The sequence below is a fragment of the Labrus mixtus genome, chromosome 14 (assembly GCF_963584025.1).
Source record: "Labrus mixtus chromosome 14, fLabMix1.1, whole genome shotgun sequence".
Taxonomy (NCBI): domain Eukaryota; kingdom Metazoa; phylum Chordata; class Actinopteri; order Labriformes; family Labridae; genus Labrus; species Labrus mixtus.
This window is the reverse complement of record NC_083625.1, coordinates 6,229,373-6,249,463: the sequence shown is the minus strand read 5'-3', so window position 1 is coordinate 6,249,463 and position 20,091 is coordinate 6,229,373. Positions and strand designations below refer to the sequence as shown.

The window sequence follows — 20,091 nt, the reverse complement described above, 5'->3', positions numbered from 1 at the left end:
TAAAGTTGTCTCATTCTCCACAGTTCAGTGGTCTGGCCTTTTATGAGCCTACATGCTACTAATGAAACCACTAAACATTCTTAAGCACTGCTTCATATGGTCACAATTGTGTATTCTAATGAATGTTGTTGTAACTAATAGCGACTTTTTAATGCTTTAATTGTGAAAGCCAATGTGCTCAGTTTCTGGTCTCCCCCTGCCTCACTCTGTTTGACTTGATGCAGCTTCTGTCAGACTGGCACTTCCAAACCGGTGCCAGTCAAATGTCAGGGGAAGCTTCAGGACTGATGAGGTGCAGAGGAACACGGTGTTCATCTGAGAAATACTTTGTTTGAGATCATGTGAACGATCTCACACTGTACGTATGTTCCTGAGATGGCTGTACAAAACATAGAGAGGACAACTGCAGTCTGCAGAACATGCTACTGCAGTGGCCCCGGCTTTTGAGGCTAATGCCTTTATATGTCGTTGATGTAGTGGCTGTTTAATATCAGGAAGCAATTGAAGACAATGCACATAAATCACTGGCTTGATCATCTGGTCCTGTTCCACACATTGCAGGCATAAAATAATAAAATCTAAAAGTTAATCTAATAATTACAAGCTTTATGATATACTTATCACATCAGTAATGTGAGATGCATGTAAGGCTAACTTAATGCCTTAACTTTCTAGATTATTCTTTCTTACAGCCACAGTTTAATTGTACTCTATTCTTCACTCCCACTACTCACTACTTTAATCCGATCACCACAAAAGTGTTATCTTTACCTTGCAATTTTCACAGTTCGTGTGCCAGGTGTGGAGGAGGTTGTTGTTAATGACATATTGGGACAATAAAAAAAGAATGTGGCTTTTTACAAGCTTTTTAAACAGCCCCAGGGGTATTTTGTATTTGAAAGAAAGGTCACACACATCAGTCAGTGCATTTAGAGTTTGGATATACCTGAACGTGTGTGTGTGTGTGTGTGTTTCTTGGTAGAGTGTGTGTTTAGACCTTCTTCCTGTGCTTAAATAATCTAACTTAATGCAATATTTTAACAGCCCTAGATAAAAAACACATCTTGCTCTCTATGACATAACTGCACCGTTAGATCTAATTGATTTAAAACTTAAATAAGCTTGTTCACCGTTAATTATACTCATACTCAACTGAATATGAAACAGCTCTGGCAGAGTAAATTGTAGAAAGAGATTCATCGATCAACAACTCTGATATTGTACAATGACAATCTAAAGGAGTGATCTTCCATAGCTACTTGGAAGTTTCAAATGTAGATGGTGCAGAGTCCATTCATACTGCTGTGGGGATCTAGCTGGAAGATCGGTTCCTGTGAAGATGTAGCACCCCTCACTTCAGTTCATTCTACACAAACGTATAAAGCTGACATACAACCTCTAAAAAAATCATTGAAAAGCCTTGCGCAGAAGTTGCCCAATCACTGTATGCGGAAACAATATGCTCATGAGGGGTCATCTAACAAATATTCATCCTCAAACAGCGTAATCACAAAATTATCTATTTTGGGTCATTACTTGTCATATAAACTGCAGGGACCCTGGTTTGTCAGGGTGGGTGTCAGTCACTGGCCATTTTCCAAAATGTCTCACAACTACTGTATTTGGTTTTATCCCATGATCAGTGCCCGCATTAATGACTTCAGTTACATTCGGAAAGCTTTAGATGCATCCAAACTGCATCTTCTGAAGCATCACTAGTGTAAACTATTAGTAAATTTGAGCTAGGGCTACCCTATGAAAGCCTACCCTAATATGTAATAAACCAGAAAAAAACATTCAACACACTATCCTTATAAGTACATTTAACTGATATATGGCATATTTAAAAGGCACAGGCAAGAAGAAACTGAGTAGATGGCACATAAAGTTAGATTATCTTGACACCTTCTCCAATTATTTAATTGTTTGGAAGTAGAAGACAAGTTACAATTACAACAGTGACGAGCTAACCGTTAGCAATAGGGCTTCATGTCACATTCATTCAAATCTGGGGGGGAAAGTTCACATTCAAACTGTAATGAGCTGTTCAAATACAAATTATGCAGTCTATCGGTGCATTAGGCTGTCTGAAGTAGTTTGCAGTTTGAACCAGCAGAGGGAGCTCTCAGCATAATTTGACCATTGCATGCACTCTTGACCTCAGTAAAATAAGACAGTGATGTTGCGGCAAAAGCAGCGGGGGCGCAATTCAGGAGATGATTTAAACTTACATGAGTGTGACTCTCGGCAGACAGCAACCCACTGCTTTGGTGTAGAGACACAGGTTGTGCTACATAGCCGCAACTCTCCAAGCTGGCTCGCGAATATTTTTGTACCAGCCATCTCTGTTCAGTTATTTCTAAAGCAGTGGAGCACTCCAGATTTAATGGAAGATCTTCCGAAGGCTTGTCATCTTCAGGTCAAGCTTCAAGATTGAATCCCATGCTGGAGGGATGTCAGAGAAAGAGTTGGAAATGGCCTTTATCATCTCGTGATGTCCCGAGGTATAGGCCAACAGAAAATGTAAGTGGGAGAAAACGGTAGCAAACAAAATCCTGCTGGCTGGACATGGCTCCCATCCTTTCTGACTGTTATCTGCGTTCTTGACAGACCCTGTTAAATGGGATCAAGGCTTAAAGCATAAGGTGGTTCCCGACCCTGCTTAAGACAGAGAAGACTGGAGAAGCTAGTCCAATTATGTCAAGATGCACTGTACATCAAGAATTAGTGATTGAGTGGAAAAGGCATGTGAAACTGTCACGGTCACTTACTTAAGTTGCTAGCAGCCCAATAGAGTGCAAATTACTTGAGAACCAAATTTGATCATGCCATATGAAATGGCCACATCAAGGGGTTCAGCAGAAATTTCAGCAGCATGATCAGGAATGTACCCCTAAGTAGGGACACAGATTCTGCAGGCGCTGATTTTTGCTGTACAGTCCATGAGCTGACTGGTTACGCTCCCTTACCTGATTTATGAGTGGATTTCCAGCCAGCATCACAAGACGGATTTGTGTGAGTCATTGAAGTGCGAGAGCGGGTTCTCTTGGAGGATTCCATTTTTTAGGGTACATGGAATATGAGGTTACACCTCAGAATACAATACCATCCTGAACATCCTGAACTACCCCTTGATAATACCAAATAATATGTTTTAGAAGCCACAAACAAGTGACAGTGGTAGGTTTAAAGATTGTACTCTGAACCAGCTGTTTATGTCAGAGAAGCTGCCACAGGCAAGACATGTCTTCACTCTAAACCGGACAAAGACAGTCGCAGTGGAGCAGAGTCTAAGCACAGTGGAGGATGACCAAAACAAAGTGACAGTCATCCAGGAAGGAGAACCAACAGGGCAGCCTCAAAACCCAACAGACTCAGCTGGCTTGTAGCTCAGTGGGTCACATTAGGGCAAGAGTATCCAGGATTGTAAAGCCAGTTAACAGATTGATCCAGAACATGACACAGAGAAATTAAGAAGCAAGCAAACTGGTCAGTGGGGTTGCCAAAATTCCAATTACTGTATGTAGGTTATTTTCAGTAGGCTCAAAATAAAGGTATTTCATTTTTTAAATTATCAGTGTGACATTGTTTATAAGATAGTCTTTATGGTAGATGGGTATTGGAGATGGATACTTTTCAATAGATTGGGGCTGTGTGTATTGACTTTAACCCCATACTTTTTTTCATAAAATGAATGGGAAAGGCGTTCTTTGGCATGTTAGCAAGCGTACTAAAGCTGCTACAATTTGCCGCCAAAGTGCCAAAAAAAAGGTTTGGCAAAGTAGCCTGTCAAACTGATCCCGTGGCAGAAATAAGAATTGCTTGTGAGCTGATATTGTCCTTAAGTAATGAAACCACTTGTAGATTACCCTGCTACCAGTGTAGGAATGGCATTCTTGTTTTCTGAATACATTTTGTATGATTTCACAAAGTCCCCTTAAAAATATTATAAAAATATTTTATTCAGCGGTGGTCTTCACTAAGGAAAATTTGAAGTGCTCCTATAAAGAAGATATTGTGGCTTAAACCATCAAATATACTGAATATATATTAGTTTTTTTCCAGAATTTTTAAATTTCTACATTTTTGATAAATGGCTTTGATTCAACATTTTTACAAACTGCTTGCTATCATTACTGTGAGGTAAAAAGTGTAACCTGAATGCACTTCTGCTATGTGGTTGTATTATTATCAGAAAACCCAGATTTTTCTGCAGTGTAAGAAATTGTGGCAAAATGACTTATTAAGTACAGTATACGAAGCCTATTGCACAAGACTTGCTTTGGGCAAAGCAGGCCTTACATTTTCATGGGATTCTTCCACTAAAGAAAAAGTGGAGTCACCCCAGTCACGCTAAGAAAAAGCCAGCACAAAGCTTGTTAGCATCACTGTAACTTGCTTAGGGATTTACGTTGACGTGTCACTTTAGCAGACTTCAATTGACTTACTGTTCCTTCTTCATAATTGAGAGGAGATTTAATGTTGCTGATGGTTTAAGTATGTCATCCTTTTTTCCTGTTTGTAGGCCTGTGTTAAAACCTGCTTAAAACATATAGCTTGTTATAATTGTTGGTATGAATCCAATTTAGAGGACATAGACCACTACTGTAGAACTTTCTCGCTATGTATGGCTTGCCCAGAATTTTCATTATGAGTAACTGGCCTTTATTGAACTGATAATTTATTGGTCCACTTGTTCGGAATCCAAATTAAGTATGCTGTCAGAACTTCATTTGGGAATATAGCTTCCATACAAACACTCATCGGTAGGCAAGAAGACAAACACACTCAGACACAATCTTCACTAAAACCATAATTTATTTACAGAAACACATTGAGATTACTTTCAAAATGAACAAAACAGTCCATGCAGTTTTGATGAGATCTACCTATTTGGCAAATTGATTAAAAATCTAGACAAGTAGAGCCAACCTATGTGTTAAAATAACATATTTTGTTCTGCAGATACCCATCAAAATAAATTCAGACAGCTTTTCCATTTTCATCCGGATTCCTTATTTTCCTCTTCATCCAGGATTTAATCAATGTTTGAAGAGCCAATGCTGGTGCTAAACACCTCACCTCAAGCAGCCTGACAGTCACATCTTTAAATGTCCTTTTTTTCTGAGCTAACTTTGAAAGTCAATGTATGTTAGAAGTGGTCAGCAATGAACTCCCAATGAAAAATCTGTTGTTGGAGGAATATCCCATCTTGACATTGCCCTCGCATTGTTGCTTCAATATCAGTGCTGCGGCAGTCAATGAGCAAGCCAACAGAGAGTGATTGAACAATGCTTTTGCTGGTTTGTTGAATTCAGTGTGATTAAACCATTGTTTTGTTGATATCTCCTTTTGTCAGGGGTTAAGGGAATCCAAGCAGAGAAAACTTTACTAAAAAGCCCCCAACCCCGCATGACACAAAGACAAGCTATATGTACAAATTTACAATATATACAAAAGACAGATGACTCATAAGACTGTGTCCCACCTTCCTTTACGCCTGCTTACCCTAAATGTTTTCTTGCATTCAACACGGTTTCTTTGGGGTTGGGCGCAAGAGGAACTTAGTAAATACTTTTCCCAGAAGACCTTAGATAAAGTCTCTTGTTTGGGGTCTTGGAGAGCCCAAAAAGAAGACAATAGCTGAAAAAGCTCAAGACACAACCAGACATGTTCTCTAGAAGATGGCAAAACACATGTAAATGCTCAATCTGCTGCAGCACACCATTGGAGATGATCATTGAAGTCACAGGTCCTCCTGTTGATGTTATATTACAACCCTGTGTAATTTCCTGTCCACCATTACAATGCAGTAGAATCCATGCAGCATGTTTCAGTAACATGTTTCATGCACTGTGGGTGAAGCTGTTATGAACATGCCCTGCAGTTAGTGAGTAAAAAAGTTTGGGTCTTGTTTGCATGCTGTAAACGTCTTCTACAATTTGGTAGAAAATGTCAGCATGATGTTAGAAGCATTACATAAAACATTAAAAACAATTCATAACCTGGGTATTAACATAACATAATGAAGGTAAAAAACAAACTGTGGATGTACATAAGTCAGTCTTTTACAGGACAATAACATATCAGTCCCATTATGGCATTTCTTTTTAAAATTTACATGTAATTGAATGTTGAATTTTCTGGTAATGACAATCAGAAAATTATTCTAAACTAAGTTTTAGATCACGTGTTCATCTTTAGATGCAGTTAATGAGGCTGATAAATTAGGATGAATAAATCCTTAAGAGTGGATTAGAATTTAAACTGAACCAGAAAAAATAAGTGCCTTAACATATATATATATATATATATATATATATATATATATATATATATATATATAAATATAGACTATGAGATGAACAAACCAGGTGCTTTGATCAACATTTAGATCATGTCTCTTACATGAAATGTTTTAATAAAAATGCTCACGCATGCTCATATAACTCAATACACGGCCGATTTTCGACCGGAGCTCTAAACTGTGGGTTGATGTTGAAACATCTATTGTTCCTGTCCATTATACCTGAGATGAATATAACCACTGTGGTAGTATACTTTGGGATAATCATGATAAAAGTCTATCCAATATCTATACAGAGCAAAAATATCAGTACAATTACATACAGTACACAAAGTATTAGATGACACTGTGTCATTTATTTTTAGACACATTCATCACAATCCTTTAACGGTATGGCCATTGCTGTCCTCTAATTTTAAAAAGGTTTTCTGTAAAAGACAAATGTTGAACATATTCAGCACGGACAGTTACCTCTGTTTGACTTATTTTCTGTATCTCAGAGCCTCGGAGGGTTTAGAAGGGCATTGATCTACCAAAGATACGAATTAAGAGAATGATAATCCCCAAGAAAAAATGACTTTAGTACAGAAATGATTTCAACATATCCAACAGATGTGATATTGCTGCTGCTTGTTTTGTTGTATGCAGAGCACAAGTCAAGTACTCTGCAGTGAGATGTGGACCCCTCCTTTATGTTTCTCTCTGTGGGTCCTTTCTGAAAAATCTCACTTTTTATTTTGGGATTTGGGGGGGTGGGGGACTTGCTAGCCCATCTTCTTCTGTCGGTCCAGGAATTTTTGTCTTCTATCAGGAGGTACCTCCTCCAAACTGATGCCATGATTGCTTCCCCTGTGTAAGGAAATAACCAATGTTTTAGTTACTTGAAAGAGACACAGTTCACAAGACAGCATGACATCAACACAAATCGATCATTTGATTACATTAGACTGTTGTGTGATCTAAAATCAAACGGTATACATTTAGTGGAAAAATCACTATGATGCATATAAAGATGACTCTTACCCTTGAGTGTCTGGAGGAATAGGAAGAGGCTTGGTGAAATCTTCCCTCCCTACCAGCCAAAACGTGTTCTCAACACCTTTTCCCTACAAACAAACAATCATTATTCAGTATGGGGCCAAATAATATGGGTTGACTCTGAAAGTGCTTTTCAGGGTTACTTTATTTTACCTTTAACTCCGTCATGCCTCTGCATTGAATTTTGTATCCCAACTTCAGTTCATTCAGGATGTCAACTGTGCTTTGATTGACATGGATTCTGTAAGCTATGATAGAAAATACAGAAAAACCATCAGCATTAGCACATATTCACTTTGCTTTGGTATAAAAAGAAAAGTAAAGTCTGCTTTGGTCTTTGAACCCTTTAAGGGTTTCACATTTGTATTTCGATGACATCCAGAGCACCAAGCTGTTACTCCTGTATCATGCCACTAGGTGGCAGTAGACTTCTCAGCACTTAGTTCAACCTTACAGAAATAATACAATGTAAGATAGAATAAAACATACAGGGAATCAAACTGATTATACTATTGATGTAGAAATGTGAATACTTTGACTTCTGAACTAAGTGCTCGACTCTGTAACCCATTTAAATGGCTTTATTTTTCTATTTATTTTATCTTACTTATTTAACCAATATTTAGATTCACACAAAAAATGAAGAATAATACCTATTCACTTTGAGTTGGCTGGTAATAAAAAAAGAGTTTTGTGGGCTTTATGTTATGGGCGATCACTGTTTATACAAGCATTCTTTTTACAAATCTAGAAAACACTTATTTGATATTATTATCATGGACTTATAAAATCTAGTTTTGGGCCCACTTCTCAAGCTTCAGATAGCTTATCAAGGTGTCACTTTTTAATCTATTTGTAATATTGTGTTTGACTGTACAGTACTTGTATGTCTTTTTTTTTTTAACAAGTTCAATATGCTCTTCTGGTTGCTCCATGAAGTGCTGGTATTCTACTCAAATCATGAGAAAAGTGTGTTTCTTTTTGTTTTCTGACTTAATTCTTGATATTAACAGCACACAGAGGGATCCTGAGGCAAACTTGGTCATTGACGACATTTGACTAAAACTTCAAATTGGCCTCTAACTCTGCTGATAGCCTTAAAGGATTAGTGAGGACTGTACACTTAAAGCCCTGTTTAGCCTCAGGCAGCATGCACACTAAATACACCTGACCTCCCAATGACTGTCAAAAAGTGATAGAAAGGAAGACTATAGTCTCTAAAAATGATATATGAGACACTCACGCAACCCTGTGGACTCCATTCGAGATGCTGTGTTGACAGTGTCTCCAAACAGACAGTACCTTGGCATCGTAAGACCCACCACTCCCGCTACCACAGGACCTGAAAACATAGTGTGCAAGAACACACAGAGATACACACAAAGGTTAATTGAGTTTTGGTTATTACAATTCCTCTTGGCAAGTAAAATCTTAAAACACTCTGAAGACTCAATTTTTAATATTTTTTGTTCTACACTTTTTTTAAAGGCTTACTTACATCCTGTTACTTTTTTATGGTTCAATAAAAGTACCAGTTATTATTCAAGCACGTTAACTCAAAGCCGCATTGAACTACCTGGTCCATGTGCAAACAGAAAATCATAGAATAGTTAGAAATCCAAGTTATGCAGTGTGTTAATTGGATGACAGAACTCTAAGTGGATAGCGTTTCACTGTTCCAGGAATAAGTTCCAGACGAGGATAAAGGCGGTAAAAATATCTCCCTGCCTTAGCAGCTTGTCTTCCCGTATTCTTATTCCACTGCAACACACTTGCTTTTACTTACTCTGAAATGGAGTTCAGATTGATTTCATGCCACATGACTTATTACACATGTAACCATGTTACTGTGTGCACTAGTTAGAGCAGCGTTTATCCCATCACAGGACTGATGAACATATAGCTCACCGGAGTGCAGGCCGATGCGGATCCTGACTTTCAGTTCAGGCATGTGCCTCATCTTGAAGGTCCCGATGCAGTGGAGGATGTCCAGAGACATGTTGGCCATCTCAGCAGCATGACGGTTGCCGTTTCTATTGGGGACTCCTGAGGCCACCATGTAGGCATCTCCAATAGTTTCCACCTAAAGGCCATAAAAATAACAAGGTTATAACAAAAACGCGAACATACAAAGTGCAAAAAAAAACAGTGCAAAGTTTCAAAGTACATGCCATCAATAAATAAAGGAACTTTTAAGTAGTATGTTTGTGTTATACCTAGAATGATGTATCGATACGGGTCGTACCGTACCATGCCGTGTCTACCTTGCCGTATCATATCTTATCGTATCCCATGTCATGTCATAATGTATTCTATAATATCACATTGTATCACGCATACAATCTAAGTATTTTACATAAAATAACCTATATGTTTGTAGTAAAAAAAAAGACAAATTTTAAAGAATTTTGTTAAAAATGGACACCAGAATGAGAGCCAGCAATAAAAAGGAATACAGTAGTGCCACGGTATGCTATCAACAAAATAAAATAAAATCACCACTCAGTGTTCATTATGGGTGCTTTACACACGGTTCCCCAACACTCACCTTGTAGACATCATGCAGTCCAATGATGGCATCAAAAAGTGTGTAGAGGTCGTTGAGTAAGTCGACCACCTCGATGGGTTCACTGAGAGCCGAGATGGTGGTGAAGCCCACGATGTCACTGAAGTACAGCGTTACCTCGCCGAAGTGCTCTGGCTTGACTGGTTTGCCTGTCTTCAGCGATTGAGCCACAGACCTGTAGGACAGAGATGATGAGTGGAAGACAACTCTTTCTCAGCGCACAGACTTTTACAGATTTTTGACGAATGTCAGACGACTCTGAAAACATGAATGAGATACAGGACGTTGTGTGATGATGAGATGCAGCATAGTGAGTTATATTTTGACAACATATGTAGCCTCACTGATTCCTAATGCTTTAACACCATTAAAGAGAAACAGACTTTCTTTTAAAAAATCATCTAGAAGGACATTGTAATAAATATATCTGCTGGTTCATTCTGAGTGTTGCGTTTGATACAATAATAGGCCTAAACTTACTTTTTTAAAGAGCACATTCAAACAGAGTTTACTTAACTGTTTTGACAGACAAATCAAAGTAAACCTAGTAATATTGTGTTATTTATGAAAAGCATAAAATAATTAGAACGACCAAGCAAACCTGGAAATAATGTTTCCAAGAGTGATGATTTATAGACAAGCTTGATCACATCCATAAAATTGCTTGTGGTACTAATTATTCCCACAGTTGATTAATGCTGCAATACTACTGCAATTGCTATGGTGTCCAAGCGTAACTAAGAACCAGCTTCTGGGGTGGTGTCTCTGGCCTTTGACGTACTTTAGGATGTAAAAATAGCCCCATTTTAGTGTCATTTTCTATCATAGTAACTGAGTAGTGTTAACTCTGGCCTGGCCTGCAGAGGCTGTGACTTACGGCTTTGACACAACCATTTTAATAAGTCTTTACTGTGTCATTTAAGGTTGCTGGACACTCACTTTGGTAACATCTGTGCCACCAGTTTGTCAGTCTTCTGTCTCTCCACCTCCAGCTCCTCTGTCCTCTCTCTAATCAGATCTTCCAGGTTGGAGGAGTACTGTTCCAACATGCGCAGCATAGAGTCGATGATGTTGGTCTTCTTTCCCTTTGTGATGCTCTTAAACTGTCACACGGAAAGGAGAGAATAGGGATGTCATCACCAGCTTGTCTCTTGTATAGCAATGTAAAAAGTTGGATCTGATCTAGAGCGTTTGTTTCTACCTGTTTGACGATTTCCTCGAAGGTAGGCCTCTTGTCTGGCTCTTCACTCCAGGCCTGTTTCAAAACTTGTATTACATCCAGCGGAGCCTCATCCACTGACAGAGTTGGCCGACACAAAGGAGGAGGGTCTTTGACCTTGTTGATGATCTCTGTAATCACACATACATTCAAGACATGAACATGCAGATGTTAGGAACACACACAATTATTTACAATTTACTTTAAGCTCTGATTTAACAGTGTTTGTATAAAGTGAGTGAAAAAAAATGGTTGTGCAAGTCATTGCCCTTATACTCAAAAAGAATCAGATAATCTATTCAAATAGAAAGCAGATTTAACAAATGAAAAGTGTTTTGCACATTGCTTCAATTCCTAGTTTTTCCTGTCATGTTACTATTTTCTGGGGTTACTAATGCTTTGTCAATTACCCTTTGGTGGCATGTCCAGCATGCAGAAAGGTGCAGAGCGAGAGATGACTTCTTGTGAGACGATGGCGAAGCTGTAGACATCTCCCGAGAAAGTGCCCCGCCTCCTTTGGCTAGAACTTCGCAGCAGCTCTGGAGCCGTCCATAGTAGCTCTTCATTGGAAAAAAAAAGATATGCAATGATAAACAAACAAGCGACATGTACAAGAAAACTCACAGAATCAATTTGTAGATGCTTATTAACTCACCCTCTGGCTTTTCGTCGTCATTGTCAATGCTTTGGGCGATTAATATTTCATTGAACCCGTAATCCGTCACCTTTAATACAAAGCGACCATCTACGACACAGTTACGGGATTTGAGGCGTCCATGGATGACGTCACGATGGTGCAGGTACTTCATTCCCTGAGGACAATTTTTTTTTAAAAGGTTTAAGTGATGAAAAATCATAAAAAGATGGGAAATTAAACTATTTTTTGACTCTTACTCGTATCAGATCCATTAGCAGGGACGACTTGAACATCCAGTCAAGACGCACTTCATCATTGCTGAGCAGATCTTCCAAGCTGCCCCTGGTGCAATGCTCAGTCACAATGCCAAAGATCCCAGAGTCAAAGAACAGGCCCAGGAACAGATTCAGGTTTTCGTGCCTCATGTCTCTTAGCTGATAGGAAGAGAAAAGGAAACATCAAGGCTGTGGACTGCAAGGTTTGATTCATGGATGTTTCTTTGTTTTGCAAGACGATGATAGGAAAACTCATCTTATTATTTTACGCTTAATTATTCAGCTGAAGGCGTTGATTACCAGATCTGTCTCAACACATTGAAGCATCAGCAGAGTATATGTAAAGTCTTGAGGCTCCAACTTAGTTATAGCTTTCATTAAAGAAATTGCTCTTTGTAAAACATTCTCAATCAAAACCTGCGGCACCCCCAAATCCTACAACCAGATGTGGCTCCTGTCCCAGCAGATAAATGAGAATAAATAGTCCTTTAACTAAGGAAATCTTGCATGCAAGATTCCCAGAATCCACCAACTGCAACTTCTCAACCAAACATAGGACCAATCAGATTGGTATTTTATTTATTTACAGTATGTGTTAACATGGATATACAGTAACATTGGTTCTGTAACATTTAAACACGCGCAAGTCCCAGGTGCAATTGCTCTTAGTGTTTATAGCAAAATGCTAATTTGCAACACCAATCAGATTTTGCATTGGCTGTGGCACTTGTCGGTTCTTTAGATTTGAATTCAGATTGCAGGATATTAAGAGACATTTTTTACATAATGAGTGACATCCTCAGACATTGACTTACCCTAACAAAGACATACTCCGTGCTATTGTTGACACTTGATACAGATCCATTGGGGCATTTCTTCAACCAAACCCAGTCCCCCTAGGATATACACAGAACAAAACAGTAATTGTGAAGCCAATACTCGAGGCATGAGCAACAAAATGGAAAACAGAAGATTACTGAAGGTGTCAGGGCAGACTAGCCTCACCTCAAACACGGCAACATTTGAGCTGTCAGGTGTTGAGGCCATATAGCTGCGACCGGATACTGAGTGGTGTGGTGTCTTCATATCAAGCTGGCTTTTCATGATGCTATCGTCATTGAGCTTCTGCTCACACACACAGTAAAAAAAGAGGACAAGGTAAATACAGCATACAATCATTTACAGAACAAATAGAGGCAAAAGAAAATGTACAGTTGGTATTGTTAGATTTAGCCCTGTACTAACCCGTTTGCTGACTTGAGTGTTGATGAAGACTAGGTCGTCAAGGGTTAGGACTACCTTTGATGATCCACTGCTACCCCCAAAGCTAAACCCAACCCTGCCCATTTTCCTGGACAGACACAAAGACAAACCACCACAATTAAATTTTCTGGAAAAATCACATAAACTGCTCTGGATTACATTTCAACTTGATTCTCAACTGTACATACTTGTAACGCATAAAGATGTTGAGTCCACATCCGGACAATGCAATGAATATGAGGAAAAGAAAGAGGAGAGTGACTGTATCCATGCCTTAGGGAGAGACAGAAGAGAAGAAAAAACAGTTTAAATGCTCTGAATGTGCACTGTATCAACTCCTAAATTCTGTGAGGACAATCATTTTGCACTTACCTCCACTGCAGGCAAAGTATGGGCTAAACCAGCAGCCTGAGTCTGTGTAAGGCGTGCTACCTGCAAAATGAATTGAACGGCTGAGGTATTTCAAACTGCCCACCCCGCCGTCTGTGTGCATGGCCTGTAGAGAGTGAGTGGAGTAGAGAGAGGAGCCAATGCCACTGTAGTCCAGGACAACATAGTTAGCCTGCATGCCTTCACCGTCTTTGCCAGACCTCAATGGCTGATTGAAGCCTTGAAAGTCTAAGTTGCCCCTGCTTTCACCCAGGATGTGACCAGTTACCCAGCGACCTCCACTTTCGCGGGCTTGCTCAGTAGCCATAGCTGTGTAGTACATCATGTTGTAGATTGAGCCAAAAAATGGTGACACCTGACAGATAGAAAAAAAAAAGACAGTGAGTTTAAATAAGCTTAGTTTTTTATCTTTCTTTTTTTGGTAATTTTTAGAAGATATTATTTGGGCCATTGTTGTCCCTATTGGAACGGACAGCTGAAGATAGAAAGGAAATGCCAGGAGGAAGAAGGCAGCAAACGTCAGAGGCTGGACCAGAACCCACAGCTTCTGAATCAAGGACCAAATTCTCCGCACAGGAGGCACACGACACACCCGCCAGGCCATCCAGCACCCCTGAATTATTTTAATCTTTCTTCTACATTTCTTATATTGCTTGTAAAGAATTGTACCTGCTCTGGTGTGGTGCTGCTACGGATTTCATAGCTGTCTTGGGCATCTCTGAAGGCCTCATAGAAATTGCGCTCTCCAGAGTCCATAGTGATGGTAAGGACTCCGTCATAGGCTTTCCTTAGCTTGGTGTCATTGCCAAGCATATAGTGGGGTGAGTCCTTGTAGGGTAGTGCATAGAGTAGGGTGTCATAAGGGATGAACACGTAGCCACGGTCGATCATACGCATATCCAAGGCCGTTGTCAATAGTTGGTACTGGGCTTGTCCACCAATCAGGACAGAGGGCATGCACATGATGATCACTGTGGAGATAGGAAGGTTAAAAACAAAGTTATTTTCATGATTAGAATTTAATAAAACAGTTTAGAGATTGCTATATGTCATAAATGTTTTCAAAGGTTTTTACATCTTTGATTTACCTCTGACCCGGTCTGCATCTCTAATTCTTGACAGGGCTCTCCTAGGCCCATCTCTGTCATCCTCCATGGTGACCACAGGGCTCACAGGCAGGCCAAGGGCCCTCAGTGATGAGGCAAGCTCCTGTCCTGTGGATTCCCACAAGTCTGTCTCCTCTGAGATAATGGCCACATGAGCCCAACGAAAGTAGCGCAAGACTGAGAAAAGTATGTGCGAGGACAAAGGTAGCGGCCGCAGGTAGGTGGGATACATGCCTCCTTTTTCCATGTTGGGCTTGAGGCAACCCCAGGAAAGAAGCCCAACATCCCACTCTTTTGCATACAAAGCAGCTGAGGAGCAGTAGCCTGGGTTGGCCGGACCAAGGATGGCAGCGCCATAACCTTCCAGTTCGGCAAAGCGAGCGAGTGCTCGGGATGACTTGCAGTCTTCGCTAATCAGTGTGTAGTCATACCAGTAGCCTTTGTTGAGGTAGGGGTCCTTGTTTATGCGGGCAGTGGCTAGTCGCGCTGCAAGATCAGGAAGGGCTTTGGAGTACAAGAGGTCACACGTCCAGGGTCCAACCAGGGCTATCTTGAAAGTGGCTGCCCAGGCTTGACAGGGAAGTAATGAGACCATGAGTAAGGGAAGAAGAAACCAGACTGGCCGGTAGCTCCTGTGGCGTTGCGCAGTGGAACATGGCAACTGTGGTTTTGATGACAAAGATTCTAATGATTTAAACTGACTATGTTCATTGCAAATGTTTGAAGCCACTGTCCGCATATGCCTTTTTCTTTTCACTTTTAATGAGTTATGCTGCCATCGTGGGTGGTAGGAAAGGTTGTGCAGAAAGCGAGGGTCTCGATGATTGGCCATTTTCTCACACACAAGTATTCTGATGCCTCGCCACAGAAGAGGAGTGGAGAGTTTATGGTGATTAGTGTGACAGCGACTGTGCCTTTGTGGGTGGCACTCTAGGCACTCAGCACTCCTCTAGTCCAAAGCTGGACAGGTGATGAGAAGACCCCAAGCCATCACTGCCTCCAGAAAATGAGAGGAAAAAGGAGAAAGGAGTTAGACATTTTTTTTATTAAGAAATACACTTCTGTCAGTTGCTTTTCTCAAATTCTAAGATACAAACAAGCATTCAAAAAAAAAAAGAAGTTTAAAGAGAAAGAAGAGAAGTTCACAACCAAGTTGTTGAAATCTCTCTGAGCAAAGGGAGTTCCTGGTCAATATTGAATATTCAAACATGACAGAAAAGAACAGACTATATACGAGTTGTGGGTGGGGATAAGAACAAACAAACAAACAAAACCTAAAAGGTAAAGATCACTTCTTGAGGTCCTTACAGTGGCCTACACACCCGCACTAAAACGGTACTCCAGGTTTTCTTGGTAAACTTTAAGCATTGTTTTGCACTGAATTAATAAAGGTAGCTTATACAACAAACTCTTAATATACATCATGTTTCTGATCTGAATTTCCAAGACTTATAGGTAAATAATATTTAAAACATTTGAATAAAATAAGAATTCAACTATTATTATTATTAACAAAGTTGGCAAATAAAGCATTATTATCTAAGGTTTTTTTGTCCCACGCAAGGCTACCTCAGGTTTTGAACAGTCCTCAGGACACAGTCATGATCTCTGACCTGACCTTGCACCATCCTGAGCTGTTTCACTTCACAGAATGTGATGTTGAATCTTATCAGCATCCATCTGTCTCACATAAGACATGGTGATCAGAGTTCCAATGCAATTCCTCGAAGAATTAGTGCCATGTGTGTGGCAAGCTGATTAGCTCTGCCGAGGCCAGGGAGTTTAACAAATCAAGTGCCAGGTAATGTGGGGCTAAATCTGGACTTGATGTCTTAATTTGGTCTTGGTATCTGTTTTGACTTCTTAAGTCAAGCTCTTGATATCTTCTCAGCCATCCATTTCTGGAAGATTTCTCTTCTTTAACACCAGTTAACCCTGAGATTCCTGAAACTAGCATCTAAATTTGTACTAGCTGCTGCTGCGGCTTTCTCAAGATTAAGTGACCATTATAGGTCCAAACAACATCATGTGTGATGGAGCTCATGCTGGTTTTTCAGGACTATCAGGCCCTATTTATCTTCAAACTTAAACATTATTTAGAGAGACATTATGTCTGGGAGACTGTTACACTTGATCATGATCTACAGTGAAGCTTAGAATTTAGAGGAAAGCCCTACTGTTAAATCTTGTTTGTGACTTATAGACTTGCTAATATTGTGTGTAAAGACCTACGCACTCTTTAAAAACGCCTGCCAAGGAAATTTGTGCAAAAGGCCTCAACAACATGTCAGTGGTGAGGAGTATTTGATGACAGCTCGATCTGTGTAGAGTCATTTAGTTTGAAAGGGAACAAAATCCAACAAAAACTATTGGTGAATCCAAATCATTAAGCCGAGCAGTTTCTATGTTTTTTAATACAGCTCGACTGATATGGGAGTTCATCAGGGCTGGTAGTTGTACTTTAGAATAAGAAAATATTTGTTTTGGCTGGTGGAGTGGAATTTTTTTTTTCCGTGGATACAAAGCAAAGTCTAACGATCTTGATACAGATCCCTTTCATTATCTTATTTTCCTTTTTTTAAAGAGTTGTTGCAAATACACTTTAATTTGGACATTGCTTAGTCAACTACAATTTTTAGTGCTTTTCAGTTTATACACTCTGTAATATTTACACTGTGACGAATAATTCAACCTCAATTTGTATTTTCTCTTCCTTACTTTGAGCTTTTTGTGCTCAAGTTTTGATTGGCACGTCTAAGATGAGGCCTACCCTGAATGAAATTCTGAATGTGAACTAGCCGTTACAATCAGGGGTTCAAAGCGGACATTTACAAAGCATAAAATCCCAGAGAGTGATGTCTCTTCCTGTCTTAAAGCGGAAATGCAGCCAACGACCAAGGTGACCAGCAAGCCCTCCAGAGTGACTAATACATACATTGGCTTACCAGTTGCTAATAGATTAAGAGGAGCGCTAACTAATATTCAAGCCTCGTTTAGAAGTGCTACTGAAAATAAGAAGTGGGTTAAATCATACTATTCACTTAAAGCTAATTACATTTAACATGAACAGCATTCTTTAAGGGTTTTAAGTAACTTTTGTAAGCATTAAACAATCATTGGTGTTAGAACAGTGTCCCCCTGACTGGAGTAGCTCTGCTGCAAACAGATAAAACAATGTTTAAATGACATGACACAATTGATAAAATGTTCTTATTACCAATAATTTATCTATATTATGGTAAATCGATGGAAGACGATTGAAGGAAACAGATTATATAAGAGACAACTCTGACCTGGAGCAGTTTTTCTATAGGAGCCATGTCAGCATCGGAGCCTGTCGTTGAATAGCACCATCCAAGTTCCAGGTGGATTAAGCAAACAGAAGTTTACAGCAGGAACAGTTACCTTTGTCCTTTTGTTTGACAAATATATCATATGTAATCCAAATGTGGCATGAAAAGTTAAAAAAAAAAAAAAAAGGAAAAAGAATCACATTATTTCCTCTTGTATCCAAGTTCCTTGAAGAATATATCAAAAAGGAAAAACGTCTCCAGCAGGTTAGTCTCGCTTAAGTTCTTGCTGTCCTTGTTTTGGACTGGGACCCACCCCAAACCACAGAGCATAGGACGATGTGTGAGTAGAGCGGGGATGGTAATTGAGGGTCTGGATTGGTAAAAATAAAAAATAGATTGGCAGAGAGCTGGGGAAAGGTAACGGGTAAAAGAACGGGAAGAGTGGGAAGGACCGGCAAGCTTTGACTCCTCAGCCCTCTTTAGCTTTTAATCCATACTAGTGTGGGAAGAGTGTGTGGGGGGAGGGCCAGAGGAGATGGAAAAGAAGGTGAAAGTAGAGGCCTTATCTTGTACACCTAGGTGCTGTAGTAGCTGGACATTCAAAACTGTTTTAAACTAAAACACCTCTTGAGCTTGGCTAGACTTATTTGATCGATACATTTCGCTAGCCAGGATAGTTTGGGCGGATTTACTGTCCATCCTACAACCTTAATTGAAATCAAAAGGAGGAGGAACGACCTAGAACAGCTGTTAAATGATAGATACATTCATCAGATCACTCAAAGAAAAGGGACAGAGCACCTGAAAAAGGTTCATGTTCTTGTTAAGGATCTCATCACTCGATTGTTGCTGTAAGGTCGGAGCGTTTTGTTCCAGAGCTGGGACACTTGACTCATCAAAATCACTGAAATTTGCCTTTATAGAAGTCTCACTTTAAGGCCATATTTCTTTTTAATGTCTTCCCATTCAGAGCAGAACAAAGAAAGCCTTTTGCTATGTTAATACTTGCATACTCATCACTGATACTTTGAATTATAGAACTGCTTGTGGTGGTGCTGGTGCAGGGATTATGAAACTCGTGTTCGTAGCCTCATATAACCCTGCTGCTGCACTTCAAATCATGAGACCTTCACTCAGGCTCTCCCTCTAGTCATACTACCGCAGATAAAGATGCCAATTGAAATGAAGCACAGCTACAAAACCCTCCTGTTCACACTTGTAAAATGAGTACCGTGTCCAATAATTTGAGCACTTACCTGCAAAAGCTGAAATACAAGAAAAGGGAACATGCCAAATGAAGTCTGATCGATTCATAAATTGTGCTGATGTAGCTTTATCATGAACCGTTTCTGACACGTCGTATGATGTGCACTTCACACTGACATCTTTGTGACCTCCCTCTCTTCCTGAGGTCGTGCATCATATTATGTACAGGTCACAGCCTCAGTGCAAAGGTCAGAGTGAGCATTTTACATACGGAGAAGTATGTGAGCTGTGGGCAGAAAATAACTTCAGGTAAGCCATTGAAAGTCTGCTGTGGATCTTTTGACCTGGCAGCATGTACAGCTGGAATTTAAGCCTGTTGAGACTAGGCCGGCTGGGCTGGGTCGGTGGGTGGCTAATCTGAGCGGTAGATGAAAAATTACAAGATTAGATTTAATATGCAAAAATTCCAACACAGTATGTGAATATGGCAAAGCTGAGGGGCGACGCAGGGTCCCCTATGCGTGGACGTGTGATGATGTGTTTGTTCTTGTTTGCCCTGCCTTGCAGATTGATAGCAGCCTTGTTGAAGTAATCAGATTAGACAGGTGAGGCTGTGCTAAACTGATCCGCTGCCTGCAAGCCTCTTAGTGACATGACTAACGGCACTGACAGAGATCACTTCAAAGCAAGGTCAGACACACAGCCAGCCCGGTTGAGCACAGAACAAGCTTGGCCTACTGCAGAGGCAGCATCCCCGCTCTGCGCAACACTGACAGGAGAATACTTTTGAC

General features: G+C 40.0%; 1 protein-coding gene across 1 annotated transcript; it reads right to left on the bottom strand.

The window, feature by feature from the left end:
* Positions 1 to 4,800: 4,800 nt before the first annotated feature.
* Positions 4,801 to 18,569, bottom strand: gucy2d (guanylate cyclase 2D, retinal). Its single transcript, XM_061056515.1, has 19 exons — positions 18,095 to 18,569; positions 14,784 to 15,794; positions 14,365 to 14,666; positions 13,678 to 14,050; positions 13,494 to 13,578; positions 13,288 to 13,393; positions 13,048 to 13,167; positions 12,858 to 12,938; positions 12,025 to 12,201; positions 11,786 to 11,942; positions 11,541 to 11,690; positions 11,113 to 11,261; positions 10,851 to 11,014; positions 9,894 to 10,086; positions 9,254 to 9,428; positions 8,589 to 8,687; positions 7,499 to 7,593; positions 7,331 to 7,413; positions 4,801 to 7,156 (listed from the first exon to the last, which is right to left on the bottom strand). Exons 2-19 carry the CDS (start codon positions 15,631 to 15,633, stop codon positions 7,072 to 7,074), a joined length of 3,444 nt encoding a protein of 1,147 aa, XP_060912498.1. The 5' UTR covers positions 15,634 to 15,794; positions 18,095 to 18,569; the 3' UTR covers positions 4,801 to 7,071.
* Positions 18,570 to 20,091: the final 1,522 nt, after the last annotated feature.

What these genes read in the sequence shown, in the direction of transcription:
- gucy2d (XM_061056515.1), bottom strand. Translation starts at nt 15,633, where the DNA reads ATGGCCAATCATCGAGACCCTCGCTTTCTGCACAACCTTTCCTACCAC. An exon ending in CGGAGTATGTCTTTGTTAGG is followed by an intron (nt 12,202 to 12,857) that starts GTAAGTCAATGT and finishes TCTTCCTATCAG; the next exon opens with CTAAGAGACATGAGGCACGA. An exon ending in ATTCCTCCAGACACTCAAGG is followed by an intron (nt 7,157 to 7,330) that starts GTAAGAGTCATC and finishes TTCCTTACACAG; the next exon opens with GGGAAGCAATCATGGCATCA.